General features: G+C 32.3%; 2 protein-coding genes across 2 annotated transcripts in view; one reads left to right on the plus strand and one right to left on the minus strand.

The window, feature by feature from the left end:
• The window catches only part of LOC145242889 (uncharacterized), a 78,853-nt gene that overhangs the window by 21,229 nt on the left and 39,562 nt on the right, over nucleotides 1-18,062 (plus strand). The gene's annotated exons all lie outside the window — the stretch shown is intronic.
• LOC145242742 (uncharacterized) lies at nucleotides 1,807-17,923 on the minus strand. Its single transcript, XM_080105885.1, has 2 exons — nucleotides 17,833-17,923; nucleotides 1,807-3,893 (listed from the first exon to the last, which is right to left on the minus strand). Exon 2 carries the CDS (start codon nucleotides 3,428-3,430, stop codon nucleotides 2,378-2,380), a length of 1,053 nt encoding a protein of 350 aa, XP_079962011.1. The 5' UTR covers nucleotides 3,431-3,893; nucleotides 17,833-17,923; the 3' UTR covers nucleotides 1,807-2,377.

Below are 18,062 nucleotides of genomic sequence, written 5' to 3' on the forward strand. Positions count from 1 at the left end.
TCACCCCAAAACTGATTAAAGAGCTTGCTGCATGTCTGAATACACTTTATGTAGAATTTCAAATGTTCAGACCCAAAATTGGCTCAATAGTCCACTAGAGACTGCAAAGGTCAAATCTTTTGACCATTGACCCCTTGGAAACCAAATCTCCAGCAAAAAACGATTAAAAAGCTTGCCCTATGCCTAAATACACTTAATGTGAAATTTCAAATGTTTAGACCCAAATTCGATGAGCAATTTGGTAGAGACCGCAGAGGTCAATTTTTTCTAAAACTTTGACCCCAATTATGACTCCATAATGTTTATTGTTTTGGGCTCAAATCAAATGATTAAGTTAGATCCATGTCCAAGGAACCTATATCTAAAATTTCACGTGTTTAGACGCACAATTGGTGGAGGAGTTTGGTAGAGGTTTCAAAGGCTGAATCGTTAAATTTGGACCCCTTATCAGCCTAATTTCTGGACGAAAACCGATTAAAGTATTTTCCCAAATCTCAATGCCCCTTATGTCAAATCTTAAGTCTGTAGACTGAAAATTGACAGAGTAATTTGGTAGGGAAGTGTACACAGACAGACAGGCAGACACACACACATTTTCACTTTTATAGATATACTAGCATTTCAGCCCAGCCTTGCCCGGGTGTTTGGATATGTGTGTTGAGCTAAAAACATACCACGAAAGAGAGGAAAAGAACGGGGGAAAAACTGATGTCTTTGCTGTTACGACCACCACCAAACTGGAAGTGATGTAGGTTTTAATTAAGGCTATACAATCGAAAGGAGAGGATGACTTTTAAAAATATCAGGAGGAAAAAAGTTACCCTCCCGTGTATAAAACTGCCTGGTTGAAGGTGAAGATATTGTTTTTAGCCAATTTTTCGATATTTGTTGTCTGAAAGGTTGAACTTCAATACGATACTGATCTTATAAAAATCCGTCGCCTCTGTGGAAAGTGCTAGGCAGACATGCAAACATACATACATACATACATTTATATATTGGTAACTAAAGATTTTCGACCTAAATCGATTAAAAAGCTTGTCATATCTCTGAATACCCTTTATGTAAAATTTCAAATGTTCAGACTAGAAATTGTCTGAGTAATTTAGTAGAGACTGCAGAGGTTATTTTTTTTAAAACTTTGACCCCTATTATGACCCCTGAACATTAATTCTTTTGGTCTCAAATCAAGTTATTACGTTAGATCCATGTCCAAGGAACCTGTATCTAAAATTTCAAGTGTTTAGACCCAAAATTGTCGGAGGAGTTTGGTAGAGTTTTCAAAGGTTAAATCGTTGAACTTTGACCCCTTAACAGCTAAATTTCTGTCTAAAAGCGGATTCCAAAAATTTTCCCAAATCTCAGTACCCTGTATATCAAATTTCGAGTCTGTAGACTTAAAATTGACAGAGTTATTGCATAGGGAAATGTACACACACAGACACGTTCACTTTTATAGATATATAGATAAATTTAACCTGTGTAAATAATTATGTTTCACTGAAATCATAGTCTCATTATGCTGCAACACATAGAATTTTAAAACAAAAAACAAGTGTCATATATTTTACAAAAATTTACATTTTCATATTTGTTTTATTTTGATACAATTCAGTTATCTGTTATAAAGGGTAAAAAATGTGGCATATATGTAAGACTGCAAAGTAATTTAGTTTCAATTATGCATATGTTTTCCTGTGTTGCAATATATGCTATATTGTAAATAATGCAAAAACTTTATGGGAATATGTTTTTTAAGCATCGGCATATCACATTTGTTTAATGAGGAAGAGCCACATGTTACAGAAATCTAGTTTTTATGCAATATATTCGGGTATACTTTTACACTGTATCTGTGCAAAAGGTATACTATGTATACTCCATAAATATATAATTTTGTTTGCACTATATGTTCGCATGCAACATATTTATTTTCTTTTAAAAAAAGACAAATAATTGAAACGAATATGGTTTCTGTATAGTATTTATTCATAAGTTACAATGTAAGTTGTTTCCTTCTGAAAATAGAGCTGCACACCTTGCAAGATTATAGTTTTTTCATTTTTCTTAAACGTTTTCTTCTAGGGGGTGGGACATCCAACCAGATGTCTGACATCTACTCCTATTTTAGTGAGTCAAACCAAGAGATCTTTTCAGGATTCTAGCCACCCCTTTCAGTGCAATCGTTTGTATTTCACTTGCACTTGGTTCACCGGGTATGCTTGCTATGTACTTTTTAAAGTTCTTTTTCATAAGCCCAGTTGCTCTTATAATCACTGGTATAATTGAAACGTCTTTAAATTTCCAATTTCGTTTCATATCATACATAAGTCCTTGATACTTTATCTTTTCCTTCTCAGCTCTGTTAAGCCCTGTATCATTGGGTACACTGTTTTTTTTCAGTATGCGTTCGCATATGTCGTAACATATGATCTTTCCTTGCAAATAAAGAACCACATACTTCACAAGAATATGGTTTCTCTCCAGTGTGTGTTCGCATGTGTCGCAACATATCTTTTTTCTCTGTAAAAGAAGAGCCACATACTTCACAAGAATATGGTTTTTCTCCAGTATGTATTCGAATATGTTGTAACACACTGTGCTTTTGTGTAAAAGAAGAGCCACATATTTCACAAGAATATGGTTTCTCTCCAGTATGCATCCGCATATGTTCAAACATATGTTGTTTCCTTCTAAAAGAAGAGCCACATATCTCACAAGAATATGGTTTCTCTTCAGTGTGCATTCGCATATGTTGCAACATATGTTGCTTCCTTCTAAAAGAAGAGCTACATACTTCACAAGAATATGGTTTCTCTCCAGTATGAGTTTGCATATGTTGCAGCATATGTGATTTCTGTGAAAAAGAACAACCACATATTTCACAAGAATATATTTTTTCTCCAGTATGCATCCGTATATGTCGCAACATACTTTCTTTCCTTGCAAAAGAAGAGTCACATATTTTACAAGAATATGGTTTTTCTCCAGTATGCGTTCGCATATGTTGCAACATATGTGGTTTTGTTTTAAAAGAATTACCACATACTTCACAAGAATATGGTTTCTCTCCAGTATGCGTTCGCATATGTTGTAACATGTGAGGTTTCTGTGTAAATGAAGAACAACATACTTCACAAGAGTATGGTTTTTCACCAGTATGCGTTCGTATATGTCTCAACATACTTTGTTTTTGTGTAAAAGAATAGCCACATATTTCACAAGAATAAGGTTTCTCTCCAGTATGTGTTCGCATATGTTGCAACATGTGTTGCTTCATTGTAAAAGACGAACCACATACTTCACAAGCAAAGGGTTTTTCTCCAGTATGTGTTCGCATATGAATAGACACATAGTGTTTTTTTGTGAAAAAAGAACCACATACTTCACAAGAATATGAATTCTTTTCAATATTAGATTTATAGCTCATTTTTGAAGGCTAAATATTTTACAATTTGATACTCAATTTTTTTGTATCATACTTTAATGTGAGAAAAAGAATAAATTATGTAGCATTAACTTAAAAAATAGAAACTTTGTCATATGTATAAATTAATTAGTGCATAAATCATATGCAACATATGTACATTAAGCACATGGATTTGTGACAAGCATTCAAGCATGTGTTCTACTAAATAAAACTAATAAGAAATAAAAGGCATACAGTTAACAAGAAAAGGTGTTGTCAAATATATCTTCAAAAAATCAGATTCAAAGTCAGATGAGATTTATATAGTCCATAACGGTAGAATTTCTCTTGTTTATGGCAATGTACACAAAAATGTGTTAAATTTTAAAAATATATTTTTGTAAAATATTTTCATATTTCAAACACCAATAGAAAGTAGATTCATTCAAATCCAATGATACTTGTTTTTCTCATGAACAGTATTCTGCAAAATTAAAAACAAAAGATTAATTTCAAAAAGAAATATTAATTTTACACTAATTCTCAAAACATATTTTAAATGCACAATTATATTTTATAGGAAATAGATGGTTGGCAATATTCAATGATATCATAATTAAGGTTCTTTTCTCCAACAACTACAAAACAGTTTCTCAACCAATGATTGCCATGACAAGTTACACCCTACCTGAGAACCCAGCTTTCAAATTCTTCACACTAACATTGCTAGGCAACATGAATCAGAACATATACATTTAGGACATTCCCAAGGTTGCTACAAAAAAGTGGGCTTCCTCTACCATGCTAGAAAATTAATCCCACCAGAATGCATCTTATATCTTTACAAACCTACAATTCGCCTATCCACAAAGTATTATTACCACGATATTTAATTGTTACTTCATTATTTTTTTATGTATTTTTGAATTATACACATTATCCTTTTTACTGTATACAATTCATTTTTTAAATCTTTGTATTTCTTATAAATGGCTTGATTTCAAGAGATTTTTTTTTTTGTTTTTCAGATTACATATTTTCTGATTAAAAATGTTGGCTGATAAATTTCAAAGTTTAAAAATATTAATTCATTTCAATAGATATAGACGATAGATTTGAAAAGTTTTTAGAATGTACACCTTCAACTTTTTAATAGTCCCATTTAAATTTATTGGGAAAATACTTCTGCAATAAAATACATTTTATTTCCAGTCACTGTGCACGCTGATTAGAATTTTCTTTTTCAATGCAGTTTAAGTTTTCGCCAGATATGCAAATTTATAATTGACAGATTGGATCCAGTGTCTAATTGTAATTTTACAGTTTTGTTGAATATCTTGACAATTACATGTTTACACAAATTCTTGTCAGTCTTTGTGCTAGATATTGTCTAAGAATATTTTTTTTATTGTTTTCCATTTTGACACTGTGACATTTTGTGACCAAGTTTACCATAATTTTAACACATTTTATTTAAAAATGGGCAGAATTTTCCCAATGCAGTTCGCCACATTGGTAATATGGTTCAGGGGGTAAGTTTTCTTATTTTTGAAAAGTTCTTTCAGTCTTAACCTGTAAGTAGCCATTTTCATTTTTCTTTCTATGGAAATTACCCTTTATTTTATACTGAGACTGGGCATATTATGTCAGGAATCTAAACTACACTTCTAAAAATGACACCTCCAGAAAGAGAACAAACTGGAGAATGATTAATTCAGCAACAGTAAGAAATACAACCTAAGCTTACTTTACAGAAACTTGCAGAGGATTGCCAAAGCATTGTAAGCATGAGAAGTGGCTCAGCATTGAAGAGTTGGGTTTAACTTATGCCAGAAATCTAAACTACACTTCTAAAAATGACACCTCCAGAAAGAGAAAAAACAAAGTTAAACCCAACTCTTTAATGCTGAGCCACTTCTCATGCTTACAATGCTTTGGCAATCCTCTTCAAGTTGTATTTCTTACTGTTGCTGAATTAATCATTCTCCAGTTTTCTGCTGTCTTTCTTCAGTTTTCTGTTGGTGAAGTATTTGTTGTTTCTGAACTTTTTGTTGTGGTAGGGGCAGCCTTTCTTCCATTTTCTGCTGTTTTTCTTTAGCTTGCTGTTGGTGTTGGTTCTGTTGTTGTAAAATCTGAAAAAATATCTCTTTAAAGTTGTCCGTCTTTATTTTTTCAAGAGTGAAAGTTACTTACTTGACAAAAAAATAATTACTGTAATAATACTAATCACAATTTACTGTACATTTTACGTTGTTTTATTCTGAAAGAATAAAAATTTAATTGAGCAAAAGGAGCTTACTGTTTTTATTCACTTTACTTTAAAGAGAAAACTCTTCGCGTACAGCCTTTTTTTATTTTTTCGGTGTCGAAAAAACTTTTTTTTCACAGTAGTTGTAAAAAAAAAACATGGGATTTTTCTAATCCAATAGCTTAGGTGGGAAATTATTGGTACAATATTTTCAGTTAGTTAAAACTTTTGTTGTTGGTCCTTTCTCAGTTATTGCGAGGTTTTCCTTTTGTGAATTTAAATGTTTGATCTCCCAAAATGTTGTAAACCCTAGAGTATTTTGAATCCAGCTTTCTCATCAATTCCCAAACTCTCATTCATTAAGTTGTTGTGTTGTATAGATATGGTGGATATTCCCTTTGAAAGTTTGAATCTATTGTTACCAAGTTGTTGTGGTGGGTATCTCATTGGTGAATTCAAATCCCTTTTCATCAAGTTGTTGTGGATGGACATAGAGATGTATTAGAAAAGGTAAAACATATTGAAAAAAAAACAGCATATACAAAGAGCAACCACCATAGTAAGTACCACTAAAATAGCAGACTATGAAAGTACACTGACCACCTCAAGAGTAATAACTCTCAATTAATTTATGCAGTTCGGAAGAGTTTGATCTTTAATGTGTGAGTCCCCATAACAATAAATTAAGCAAAATAGTGAAAAAGCTTATTGTTTCAGATTATTGTTGATATGTTGTCAGGACTAAATGCTTTAGATGACTTGAGCTGTTTGGTAGCTATTGTCAAATCATTCATATTAAATGGAAAAGTACCAATATCAAGAGTATCTGATATCAGTTCACTTGGAAGTGTATTGCTTTTAGGCGGATTGGCTTTTCCCCCCCAGATGTCTAATCCCAGCAGTTGTTTTAGAAGTAATTTAATGTAATGTGCTCTGATAAATTCATAGCACTTGTGCTCATTCAGTGTATATGACCATAACTAAACTGATAAGCAGCAAACTCTCACCCTTTTACTGTATTAATCCCTAGATTCTGGAAAACCTTATACTTTAATAGGTTCTTCTTTGGGCTGCTAGACTTTGGAATTCCCACCGTTTTCTGTTTCCCTGACTTTACTAAACTGCAGAATAAATGTAATGTGGACAGATATCTTGCTGCTCGACTCCCCACAGTCCACTGTCAGACATGCTTCCAAATAGTAGCCCCTTACGTTCTAAGTGGCAATATGCTTTGTTTGGGATGAAAAAGAGTCAAATGTACATAAAGGTATTAAGAGAGTCTGAAAGCCATTGTTTTTGAAGTCCAATCCTTGCATCACTAAATGAAGATCATTTGCAGAGATGAAGCTATATATTTCACAAAATTTGGTCAGTTGTATATATTTGCAAAGAGTAGGCATCCCAATTATAGTGGTAAAAAAGAGATGGCATCCCAATTATAGTGTTAAAAAAGCTTCAACCAGAACTTGCTCCCATACTTACGAAACTGTTTAAGCGCTGCCTTAAGGAGAAGTGCTTTCCGACTCCCTGGAAGACCTCATCAGTTTGCCCTGTATTTAAGAATTCAGGTGATAAGTCATCTCCCTCTCAGTACAGACCAATAAGTCTCCTGTGTGTTATGAGTAAGTTGCTGAAATCCATATTAAATAGAGAAATAGTCAACCACCTCAGCAGGAATAACCTTCTTAGTGACACAAAATATGGTTTCCGCTCTGCAAGATCTACCGCAGATGTGCTGACGGTTATATCCCACAGGATTAGTGAATCTCTTGACAAAGGCTTCCTTTCTAGGGCAATTGCTCTTGACATATCAAAGGCCTTTGACAAGGTATGGCATAAGGGTCTACTTCACAAGATTTCCAGCTACGGTATAACTGGAAATATTTTCTCAATCATTAAATCATTTCTCTCCGATAGGCTCATAAGAGTAGTGGTAGATGAACAAAAATCGGAGGCCTGCAATATAAATGCTGGAGTCCCTCAGGGGTCCATCCTAGGCCCAACTCTCTTCCTGATCAACATCAATGACCTCCCTAAACACATACTTAAATCATTCATTGACATCTATGCTGATGACACGACCATCTACGGCAACACATCAAAGGCTGTAAATGACAAAGTTCTTTCTGATTCTCTCTCCTCTGATCTCGAGCGCGTGGTTCAGTGGGGAAAGATGTGGCTGGTTACCTTTAATGCATCCAAAACCAAACTCCTATCCTTACATCATCAACGCTCTGATCCCCATCTGGCATCGATTGTGATGGATGGCTCTCGTCTGGGTGAGGCCCCGTGTTTTGACAAGCTTCTGGGTTTGACCTTTACTTCTGATCTGAAATGGAACACGTACATCAAGTCTGTTGCCAAGGTCACTGGAAAGATGGTGGGATCCTTCTACCGCTCCAGAAGATATCTCACTACTGATGCAATTCTCTATCTATATAAAAGCCAAGTACGTCCAAGGATGGAATACTGTTGCCATATCTGGGCAGGAGCTGCTAAAAACAGCCTATCATACCTTGACAGAGTACAAAATAGACTTTGTGGCTTGATGGGGGATGCCCTTTTCTCTACCCTGCAACCTCTCTCCCACAGAAGAGACGTTGTGAGCCTATCCTTGTTTTATCGTTTTTTCCATGGCAGGTGCTCGTCAGAACTCCAATCTCTGGTCCCCCCCTCGCCAATCTTTCACGAAAAATACCCGTCTAGCTGAATCCACTGTGAAAAATTTCCCCCACTCTATATCTGTGCCTAAATCAAAACGCGGATTCCATGAACAAAGCTTCTTTCTTAGAACTGCATGCCTGTGGAACTCTGTTCCGTCTGCCTGCTTCCCACCAGACTACAACTTGGATGTCTTCAAGTTCAATGTTAACAAATTCCTAATGAACCGCTCCCTTAATTAAACACTTCATCAAATCTCCACACTAACGTAATGTACTTGCAATAACCTTTATCCCTGAGTTACTTCCAGGCCTTGATAAGTGGTGATCACTGTGAAAAAAAAAATTTTTTTAAAAAAAAGGGTGCAAGAACTAATCATTGAGGAATTCATTTTCCTGAGGGTAATACTGGCTCTACTTTCAAACCACTTCAATACAAATCTCCCAGTTGGAATCAGAGAGAGGACTGGGAAGATATAATGGATAAAAATAATGAAAACGGCTGAAAAATTAAATAAAACCCTTGAATGTGGAGACTAATGCACATGAGTCGGGCATATAGAAACTACTAGAGTGAAACAAATAGAAACACCATATGGAATCATGAAAACTGAAATTATATAATTATAAGTTCCTCTTCCAAATAAATCCACCAAATAATGAGTGAGCAAAGGAGAGAAATCACTAATTAGACCTCCACTGGATGAGTGTGAAGGCTTATTGCCACTGGAATTCAGATGAAGACCAATGGTCACTACCAACAAGAAATCGATGGTAAACGGCTATTGCAATAATGCAAACTAATTTGCAAATTTTTTCAAAAGAGATGGTGAATACTGGAAATCCCTGAATTTCATAGTCTCTCATTCAATCAAACAGTGTCCAAAGATCTGGAACAGGTGGAGCTGATGTGCAAAATGTTTGGTGTTGACAATGTGAAACATGTTTTACCACTCAGGCTGAGAGGTGGGACTCTGTTAGTATACTGACGGTTAATTTGGGACTAAAAGTGAAACAAGCCTTCCTCATAACTTTTGTACCATACTCTATTCTTTTGTTGCATTTGATAAATTTGTTTCACATTGTTCATACCCTATGGAAACTATGGATGTATACTTGAGTGATCAACAGGACTTGGCACATCTGATCGAAGAAAACCCCTCTGACCAATGGTTTAGTTGCACTTTTGTGTCAAGATTCCCCTGCTTCAATGTGGCAAAAAATTATGAATCCTGTAGGATTGAGCACATGAAATGAAACAGATTCTTGCTAGGGCTTGTGATCTCATGATAGAAGAGATAGAGGCAGAAGAATCTATTGCTGAGGTGGTCTGGCGATGCAAGGTTCTTTCTTGTGTGCCTATTGGTCCACCTTTAATCTCCAAGCAGCAGGACAAAGTCACAGTGCCACAAATGTGGAAGTCCTAATCACTTTGCTAGAAACTGCTGGCAGCTGGGGGCAAAGCAACAAGGACGCTCCCTAAGATACACTGTTATCAGTGCCAGTAATAAGGACATGTCACATCAAGGTGCCCAGAAAATAAGGCAAAGGGCGAGAGGCCAGCAAACTATTTCCCCACATGAACTAGAAGTACTTCTCATGATGAAATAATAATTGGGTTAGATTGAATATCGTTGGTGGATTCTGGGAGCTCCTCATCTGTTTTGGGGGGGTTGTTATGTAAAATCAAACTAAGGAAATGTACCATGATTCTGATGGCAGGCTGAAAATGCTTTCTAAACCACAATGTTATCAGCATAACTTTGACAGTGACCAACAGGAATTTCCTGAAACCTGACATACTAGCTAGCATTAATTGGGATTTGACCTCTCTCTGAGAATGGGCATCATCAAGAAATTTGGTGGCATGCATATTGACAATAGAGGCAAGGTACATGAATTTTATAATTAGAATTTTTTATTTCAAAGTATTCGCACATTTTTAAAATTAAAAAAATAATATATTGATCTAAAATATATTGTTGCAATATTTTGAGGTTAATGAGGTATGATCCCACACAGTCGGAAGATTCTATTTATAAACGATGCTGCTAAGAACTGATGAATCAAATTAATTCACGTTCTGCTACCAACCAATCAGAAACCAGAATTGCTTCATAAATATAAAACCTTTTCTGGAGCAATTTCACATGTTCTTTCCCGGGTTTCGACATGGTAAGAATATTTTGTTCTGTGGAACTGTCTACTACAAAACAAGTCACCTCCCAGGACTTGTGTGTAACAGCGAACCATCTGAAACTCAGAAATGGCTTACACTTCTAGAGGTTATGCGCCCAGCGTGCGTCTTTATTTCGACGGATCCGAATCAAAATTCGAATTGTGGCAAGTTAAATTTCTAGGATATCTACGAATCCAAAAGCTACACAAAGTACTACAAACACAACCTGAAAACAGAAACGACCCCGACTTCATTGAAAAGAACGCAACTGTCTTTGCGGAATTAATACAGTGTTTAGATGACCAAAGTCTATCACTGGTAATGAGAGAAGCCCTGGACGATGGCTGCAAAGCATTAAACATATTGAAAGAGCATTATTTATCGAAAGGAAAACCCAAAATTATTTCTTTGTACACTGAACTGACCTCTCGAAAATGAATGGAAGCCGAAACTATTACTGATTATATTATAAGAGCCGAGACAACTGCAAATTCTTTAAAAATGTCTGGTGAAGTTGTAAGTAACAGTCTCTTAATTTCCATGGTCCTTAAGGGATTACCGAGCGATTTCAAGCCATTTATCACCGTGATAACCCAGAAAGAAAAACCCATGACTTTTAGCCAATTCAAGGTAGCACTCAGAAGTTACGAAGAAACTGAAAAAATGATCACAGAAAAAAACGAATCCACAAATATCATGAAATTTAAAAATACACACATAAAAACACCAAAATCGAATTATACCCATGCCAGGAATAAAAAACGCAACTTTGCCAAAAGCAGGTTTTTTCCTAAGAAAAGTACAAAAATTATTTGTTATAATTGTGGACGACCTAATCACAAGAGTTTCCAATGTAGATACAGGACTCAAAATGGCGACTACATTAAAAATGTAGAGAGCTCTATTAGCAAACATACATTTTTATTTTTGTGTACATTTGATGCGTCAACAAGCAATAATAATTTTCTTGTCGATTGTGGGGCCACGACACATGTGATTACAAAGGAATCTAATTTTATCAATTTTGATCCCAACTTTAAGCCACAAAATCATTTTGTAGAACTAGCTGACGGGAGTCGAGTCAATGATATCATTTTGAAAACAGGCAATGCGAAAATCTCGCTAAAGAACAATAAAAGTGAACTGTGTTTCTGTATTCTAGAAAATGCTCTTCTAATCCCAAAATTTAAACAAAATATATTTTCTGTACAAGCTGCCACAAAACAAGGTGCAAATATAAACTTTAGCCCCAATAAATCAAAACTGGTATACCCGAATGGAACTGTATTTGACATTAAAGAAAATGGAAGACTATATTATTTAAATAGTGTAGTCCCATCAAAAACTGCCTGCCATGATCTACAGACATGGCATAAAATTCTTGGACACTGCAATATTCCTGATATCAAAAAGTTGCCGACTGTAGTTGATGGAATGCAAATACAAACATCAAAAACCTTCAACTGCGACGTCTGTATGCAAGGGAAAATGACAAACTATCAAAACAAGATACCAGATAAAAAGGCCAAAACAATCCTATCAATGGTGCATTGTGACTTGAACGGTCCCGTAGAACCGATGGCCAGAGAACATTATAGATATGTGTTGAATTTCGTAGATGACCATTCAGGTTTAATAATGGTTTACTTTTTAAAGAACAAATCTGATACCCTGCTAGCAACTAAGAAATATCTAGCCGACATGGCCCCCTATGGTGAAATCAAGTGTATTCGCTCTTACTGACAACGGTACGGAATTCACCAATAAAGACTTTGAACTTTTATTAATTAACCATCATATCAGGCATGAAACATCAGCTCCTAGATCGCCACACCAAAACAGGACTGTTGAACGTGCGTGACGGACACTTTTTGAAATGGCAAGATGCCTACTCATTGAATCAAAACTCCCTAAAAACCTCTGGACGTATGCACTTATGGCGGCAGCCTATATACGCAACAGGTGTTTTAACAAAACACTATCTAAAACTCCAGATGAATCTTTCTGCGGTAAAAAAAACAAATTTAAGCAGAATGCATATATTTGGTTCAACTTGCTTCGCATATAGAGAGAAAAAGAGTAAATTGAATATTAAAGCCAACAGAGGTATATTTCTATATATCCAAAAAAAAAAAAAGTCCTGGACAAGACGTTAAACTGTATCCATTTTATTTGTATTAACACTTTAACCTACTAATGCATAACTAATATTTTTGCTTAAAAAAATAAAATCTTTGTAATTTTCCTTTTTGACATTTGAATAGAATTAAAAATGGCGTCTTTTTAAATGCTAAAATTCTAAGATCCAAATGATTTCTAATTTTTGTTATGTCTAAGTGAATATAAAAATATATATTTATTTTTGAGCAGAACAAACACAAGGGACTTCCCCATTATAAAAAATAGGGAGGATGTTGCAATATTTTGAGGTTAATGGGGTATGATCCCACACAGTCGGAAGATTCTATTTATAAACGATGCTGCTAAGAACTGATGAATCAAATTAATTCACGTTCTGCTACCAACCAATCAGAAACTAGAATTGCTTCATAAATATTAAACCTTTTCTGGAGCAATTTCACATGTTCTTTTCCCGGGTTTCGACACGGTAAGAATATTTTGTTCTGTGGAACTGTCTACTACAAACAAGTTACCTCCCAGGACTTGTGTGTAACAGCGAACCATCTGAAACTCAGAAATGGCTTACACTTATTATATTTTAGTATGTCTTAAATGAAATATATATTTTTAAAAACCGTTTTCACAGAATTAAAAAAAAAGAGAAATATTATTCCATTCTTAAGAATCTATTATTAAACCTTTTTTCTTTCTTTAATTTTGTTAAATCTACACATGTGAGGTATATAGAATTGGACTCTTTCAGAATACTTTTTTTAAATATTTTTTTTTGTAAAATTATTTAAAAATGTTCTTTAATAAAGTTCAAAATTCTGCTGCTCTGCTTTCATTGTTTATAAATAAAATAGTTATTTAATTTTTTGTTTAAAAGTAAAACATAAGTACCTGCAAAATTAATGTCAATGTTCAAAATATATAAACATCTAAGTGTTGTTTTACAATTTGTCACTGTGCAAAGGGAGACAACTCTTGTTTACTAAAAGATCTTCATTTTTTCATCTCATAATTTAGGACGCAATATTTTTTTATTAAATCAAAACACTAAAAAAATAAATTTGTGACTATTTTTTAATGTAACAAAGTTGATAACATTAATAATACAAAATGTAGTCTTTACGTGATTATTAAGAGAATCGTTTCTGTTTTCATATCATAATTTACGATGCTAAAACTAACGAACCAACGATATTTGCATTAGATGAAAACATTTAAAAATAAAGCTGTGCCAGCTTTTTCTTTTTAATCAAGTTGCTATGGTAAGGTTTTTAATAAATTAGTCTTTATCCTAAAAAACATACAAAGACTGAAACTCGTTAATAAAAAAAAAGATGAAACATTTAAAGCTGCGGCAAATTTTTATTTTTACTTTAACAACGTTTGTAATATCAATAGTACCAACATCTAGTTTTTAACATTGCAAAAAATGAAAATGCGACGATAGTTGTAGAGGTATTGTAATTTTTATTACACAAAAACTGATTTATTATTAATGTTAAAAACTAGATGTTGGTGTTATTAATATTATAAGTTTTGTTTAGTAAAAAATTTTTTTAAATAAAATTTAAAAAAAGATGCTGCAGCCCTTTTTGCATATTTTTTTTATCTTTTATTAAAACGTTTTGCTTGAAAAAATATAATTTCCTATCGTAACATTCTTATTATGTCATAAAAAAATGTAAAAAAAAAGTTACCGCAGCTTACATCTATCATCATATTTTCAATTTTTGCAATGTTAAAAACACTATGTTGGTGTTATTAATATTATAAGCTTTGTTGCAGCGAAAAAAAAAAAAGTTGCCGAAGCTTTAAAAGTTTCATCCTTGTTTTATTAAAGAGTTTCATTCTTGGTACTTTTTAAAGGTTAAAGATTAATTTCTTACAAACCTTACCATAATATTTAATTTTTAATTAAGAAAAAAGTGTCCGGAATCCTTTTTTAAATGTTTTCATCTAATGAAAATATTGTGGGTTCATTAGTTTTCTCTTAATAGTCATGTAAAGGCTAAATTGTTATATCCAAAAAAATTTGTCGCATCTTTCTTTTTTTTTTTTAAATATCGCATCCTAAATTATGAGAGGAAAAAATGAATGAATCCTTTAGTAAACGAGAGTTGTCTCACTCTGCATAGTAACAAATTCTAAAACAGCGCCACAATTTGATCTCTCCTTTTACTTAAAATTCACCAAAAATCAGGAAATTAACCAACTTTAATGAAATTTTCAGTATTTATTAAATAATGATCACTGAATATAATAAATCTATTATTTTTATTTGAATCTTAGTGAAAATGTATTATTTTGTTTAAACAAAAAACACCTTTACTAAAGTTATGGTTTTCAGTATAAAAAAATTAATTAATTTATGAACATAAAATATCATAAATTGTAAAAAAAAAACGAAAGAAAAATTAATTTTTTCAGGAATATTATGAAAAAAGACCCCAAAGTCTGTATTAATGAATTCGATATAACTCAAAGAAAAGTTAATTTCTCAGACTACCAATATTATCATTGTATTAAGCATTGTTTAATTAATATTTTCTCAAAAAAAATTATAATTGCAAAAAATATTTCTACTTCTTTTAGATTACAGATTTCAGATAATTTTTATATGTAAGATTCTAATATTTTCCTTGCTTGCATGAATGTGAAACTTTCGGCATAACATAATTTTTATATAATATTGAAAAAAATTTTTTTTTTAATTTAAAAGCAAGAAAATAGAAAAATAATTAAAATAAAAAATGGTAAAAATTATACAAATGTTCACGATAGGAATGTATGGGTATGGATGTAGGAAAAAAAAAAAGAAAACCAGTACCTCCCTTTAACTACCTGATGTCATTTCAGACAGCCTTTCGACTTAATGATATTTTGAGCTTCTGTATAATCTATGTTTATACAATTTTGGTTTTTGTGATTCTGTGACGGCAAAATCTCTCACTTTTTGGGGCTAATTAAGCTATTTTTTGTACAAAAAGGTGTTTTTTTCGATTTAATTCAATATCTTAGGGCTTTACTAATTATCTTTGAAATAGATCCAGAAAACTAATATTTATCTTTCAAAGAATTTTTACAATGAATTTATTTAACTTCAAATTTTAGCTGAATTTGTAAGCTCGCTGTGTTGCCATGAACACATTTTTCATTACAACTTTTTTTTTTTCACTCATACAAATATATTTTTCTTTTTGGATTTAACTTTAAATTTTCAAATAAATCAAAAAGTAGTTAACAACCTAGAAAAAAATTATAAGAAACCAGCTTTCACACCTATGTCTAAGTGTGTCAGAATTTTGGTGGAATCTTTGACACCCTTAACACAAAACTGCGAATAAAATATACAAAACTCGTAGTTTATTTTTGTAAAGTAGTTTGTTTAATTTCTTTATGAAATATAGTTTCAAAATAAACTATTAAAGTTTTGAACAATATCATAGAAATATTATTTTTTTATTTTTTAAAAAACACTGTTGACAAAGTGCCTGCACACACTCAAGCAGCCATTTTTTCTACGTAATAAAATGAATGAAATTTTACAAGTTAAATTTTTTCAATTTAAAAATCTATCAAAATTTTCCTATTGGTTCAATTTTTACAATATTTGTAGGTTTAATGTGAAATTTAATGCTTTTCCAATAAACCGAATATAATATTCTAGACAAACGTTTTTTAAATTCCCTATTTTGAAATGTCTATTAAAATGAAAATAATTTTCTCACCTTTTATATATCACAAATTGAAGATAAAAGATCAATAAATAAAATAATCTAATTTAAAACAAAAAAAAGAATATTTTTGTGCAAATTTAACTGTAAAGTCAATAGTTTAAAACCTTTTTTTTAAACACGTTAATTTTTTTCTTAAAGTGAAACCTCACATTTTAAAAATTTTGTCCTGAAAAGATTGAATGCCTACAACAGTTTTTTCTGCTTCATTCAATGTTTTTTTTAGATTAAAAAAAAATCACTTCATAGAGAAGAAATAAAATATATTAAATCAAAAACTCATGTATTTCTTTAAGAGAATAAAAAAAAATGGAAAATTGGTTGAGTAGAATTTGTTTAAACGGCAAAAACTGATGAGTGAAATTTGATCATTTTTCAATTACGGTGGCCCATATGTCTAACTTTTGTTTACAGCAAATACATGCCAGAAATAGAAAGGGGAGATTAATTCTGGCGCTTTTAGGCCACCGAAGTTCTCAACTGGAAGAAAGGGAAACGTTTGTCTCCCATTTCTTCCAGTTGTGACCATCTGATATTGCAGTATTTTTGAATCCTTGCTTAAAAAATTATTTTATTTAAAAAGTACATGCAATATAAAATATAAATATGAATAAATTCTTAACAATGAAGAATGGAAGTACCCATTGATTAGTATTTTTTATAGGTAAGTGATTTTTTGGAATTTATATATATTTAATAATTTACTATATTCAAAGTAAGTTAAAATTCGTTGATTTTCTTTAAATCTTTTTTAAAGAAAATCGATTAAGAAAAAACAAATATTGCTATTAAACCTGTTATTATTTTAAAATTTGGTCTTTGCTCCTTTTATTGAAAAATAATTTAGGGTTAAAATTACATTTTTCAAATAGTTATAAGTTTGAAAGATAGTAATTCAAGTTTTTATCACGCATTTTTAATGGCGATTTCTGACACTGCTAACCTATGTCCCCCTATCTTTATTCTGGCATTTTTGCCCGTACCTAATTAAACAATTATTTAAAAAGTTTATTTGATAAAGTTCTGTAAAAAAGAAAATACAACTCTTTAATGACTCATATTGACGTCTTAACGGTAACGTTGGTAACGATGTGATCCCTTTTAATATCCTCTCCAGTCATGTAAGAGTTACAGACCCTTTTTTCTGCCTTTTTTGCTTAAAGTAAACATTTGCTAAAAACAAACAAACAAAAAAAAAGAAATGAAATTTTAAAAAATCTTTCTTCTTGAGAATACTGCAAAAATTTACAATGAATCAATTTTATTTAACAAGTTTTTACTGTTATTATCTGTTATAGGGGGGGGGGTCCGCCTTTATTATGGCCTTATCGTTCTTCGTTAACGTGCAAACCAAAGACGTTGATTAATTTCTATATATAAAAATAATAATAAGGGAATCATAATGGCTCGGGCTTGCTTTTCTAGGAAAAAGAATCCCATAAAAGCAATTAAATTCAAGTCATGCTTACCTTTTGTTTGGTGAATTGCTTTTGCGAAAGAAACGATTATAAAGTTTGTTAATTAAAACAAACGACAGGTGGGTGGAAGTCTAAATTTAAGATGGCAGCCGGAAAAGCAAGCTCGCAGAAAATTAGAATTTACCTAATGTAAATATGCCATTACGAAACGGTCGATCATTTCGGTAAATATTACGTATAAAATTATTATTTAATTTCTCGCAATATTTTGATAGTTTAAT

The sequence above is a fragment of the Euprymna scolopes genome, chromosome 21, assembly GCF_053919585.1.
Source record: "Euprymna scolopes isolate OS-2025 chromosome 21, ASM5391958v1, whole genome shotgun sequence".
NCBI classification, from domain to species: domain Eukaryota; kingdom Metazoa; phylum Mollusca; class Cephalopoda; order Sepiida; family Sepiolidae; genus Euprymna; species Euprymna scolopes.

Bases quoted from the DNA above. Each gene is read 5' to 3' on its own strand.
- LOC145242742 (XM_080105885.1), bottom strand. From the start codon at position 3,430: ATGAGCTATAAATCTAATATTGAAAAGAATTCATATTCTTGTGAAGTA.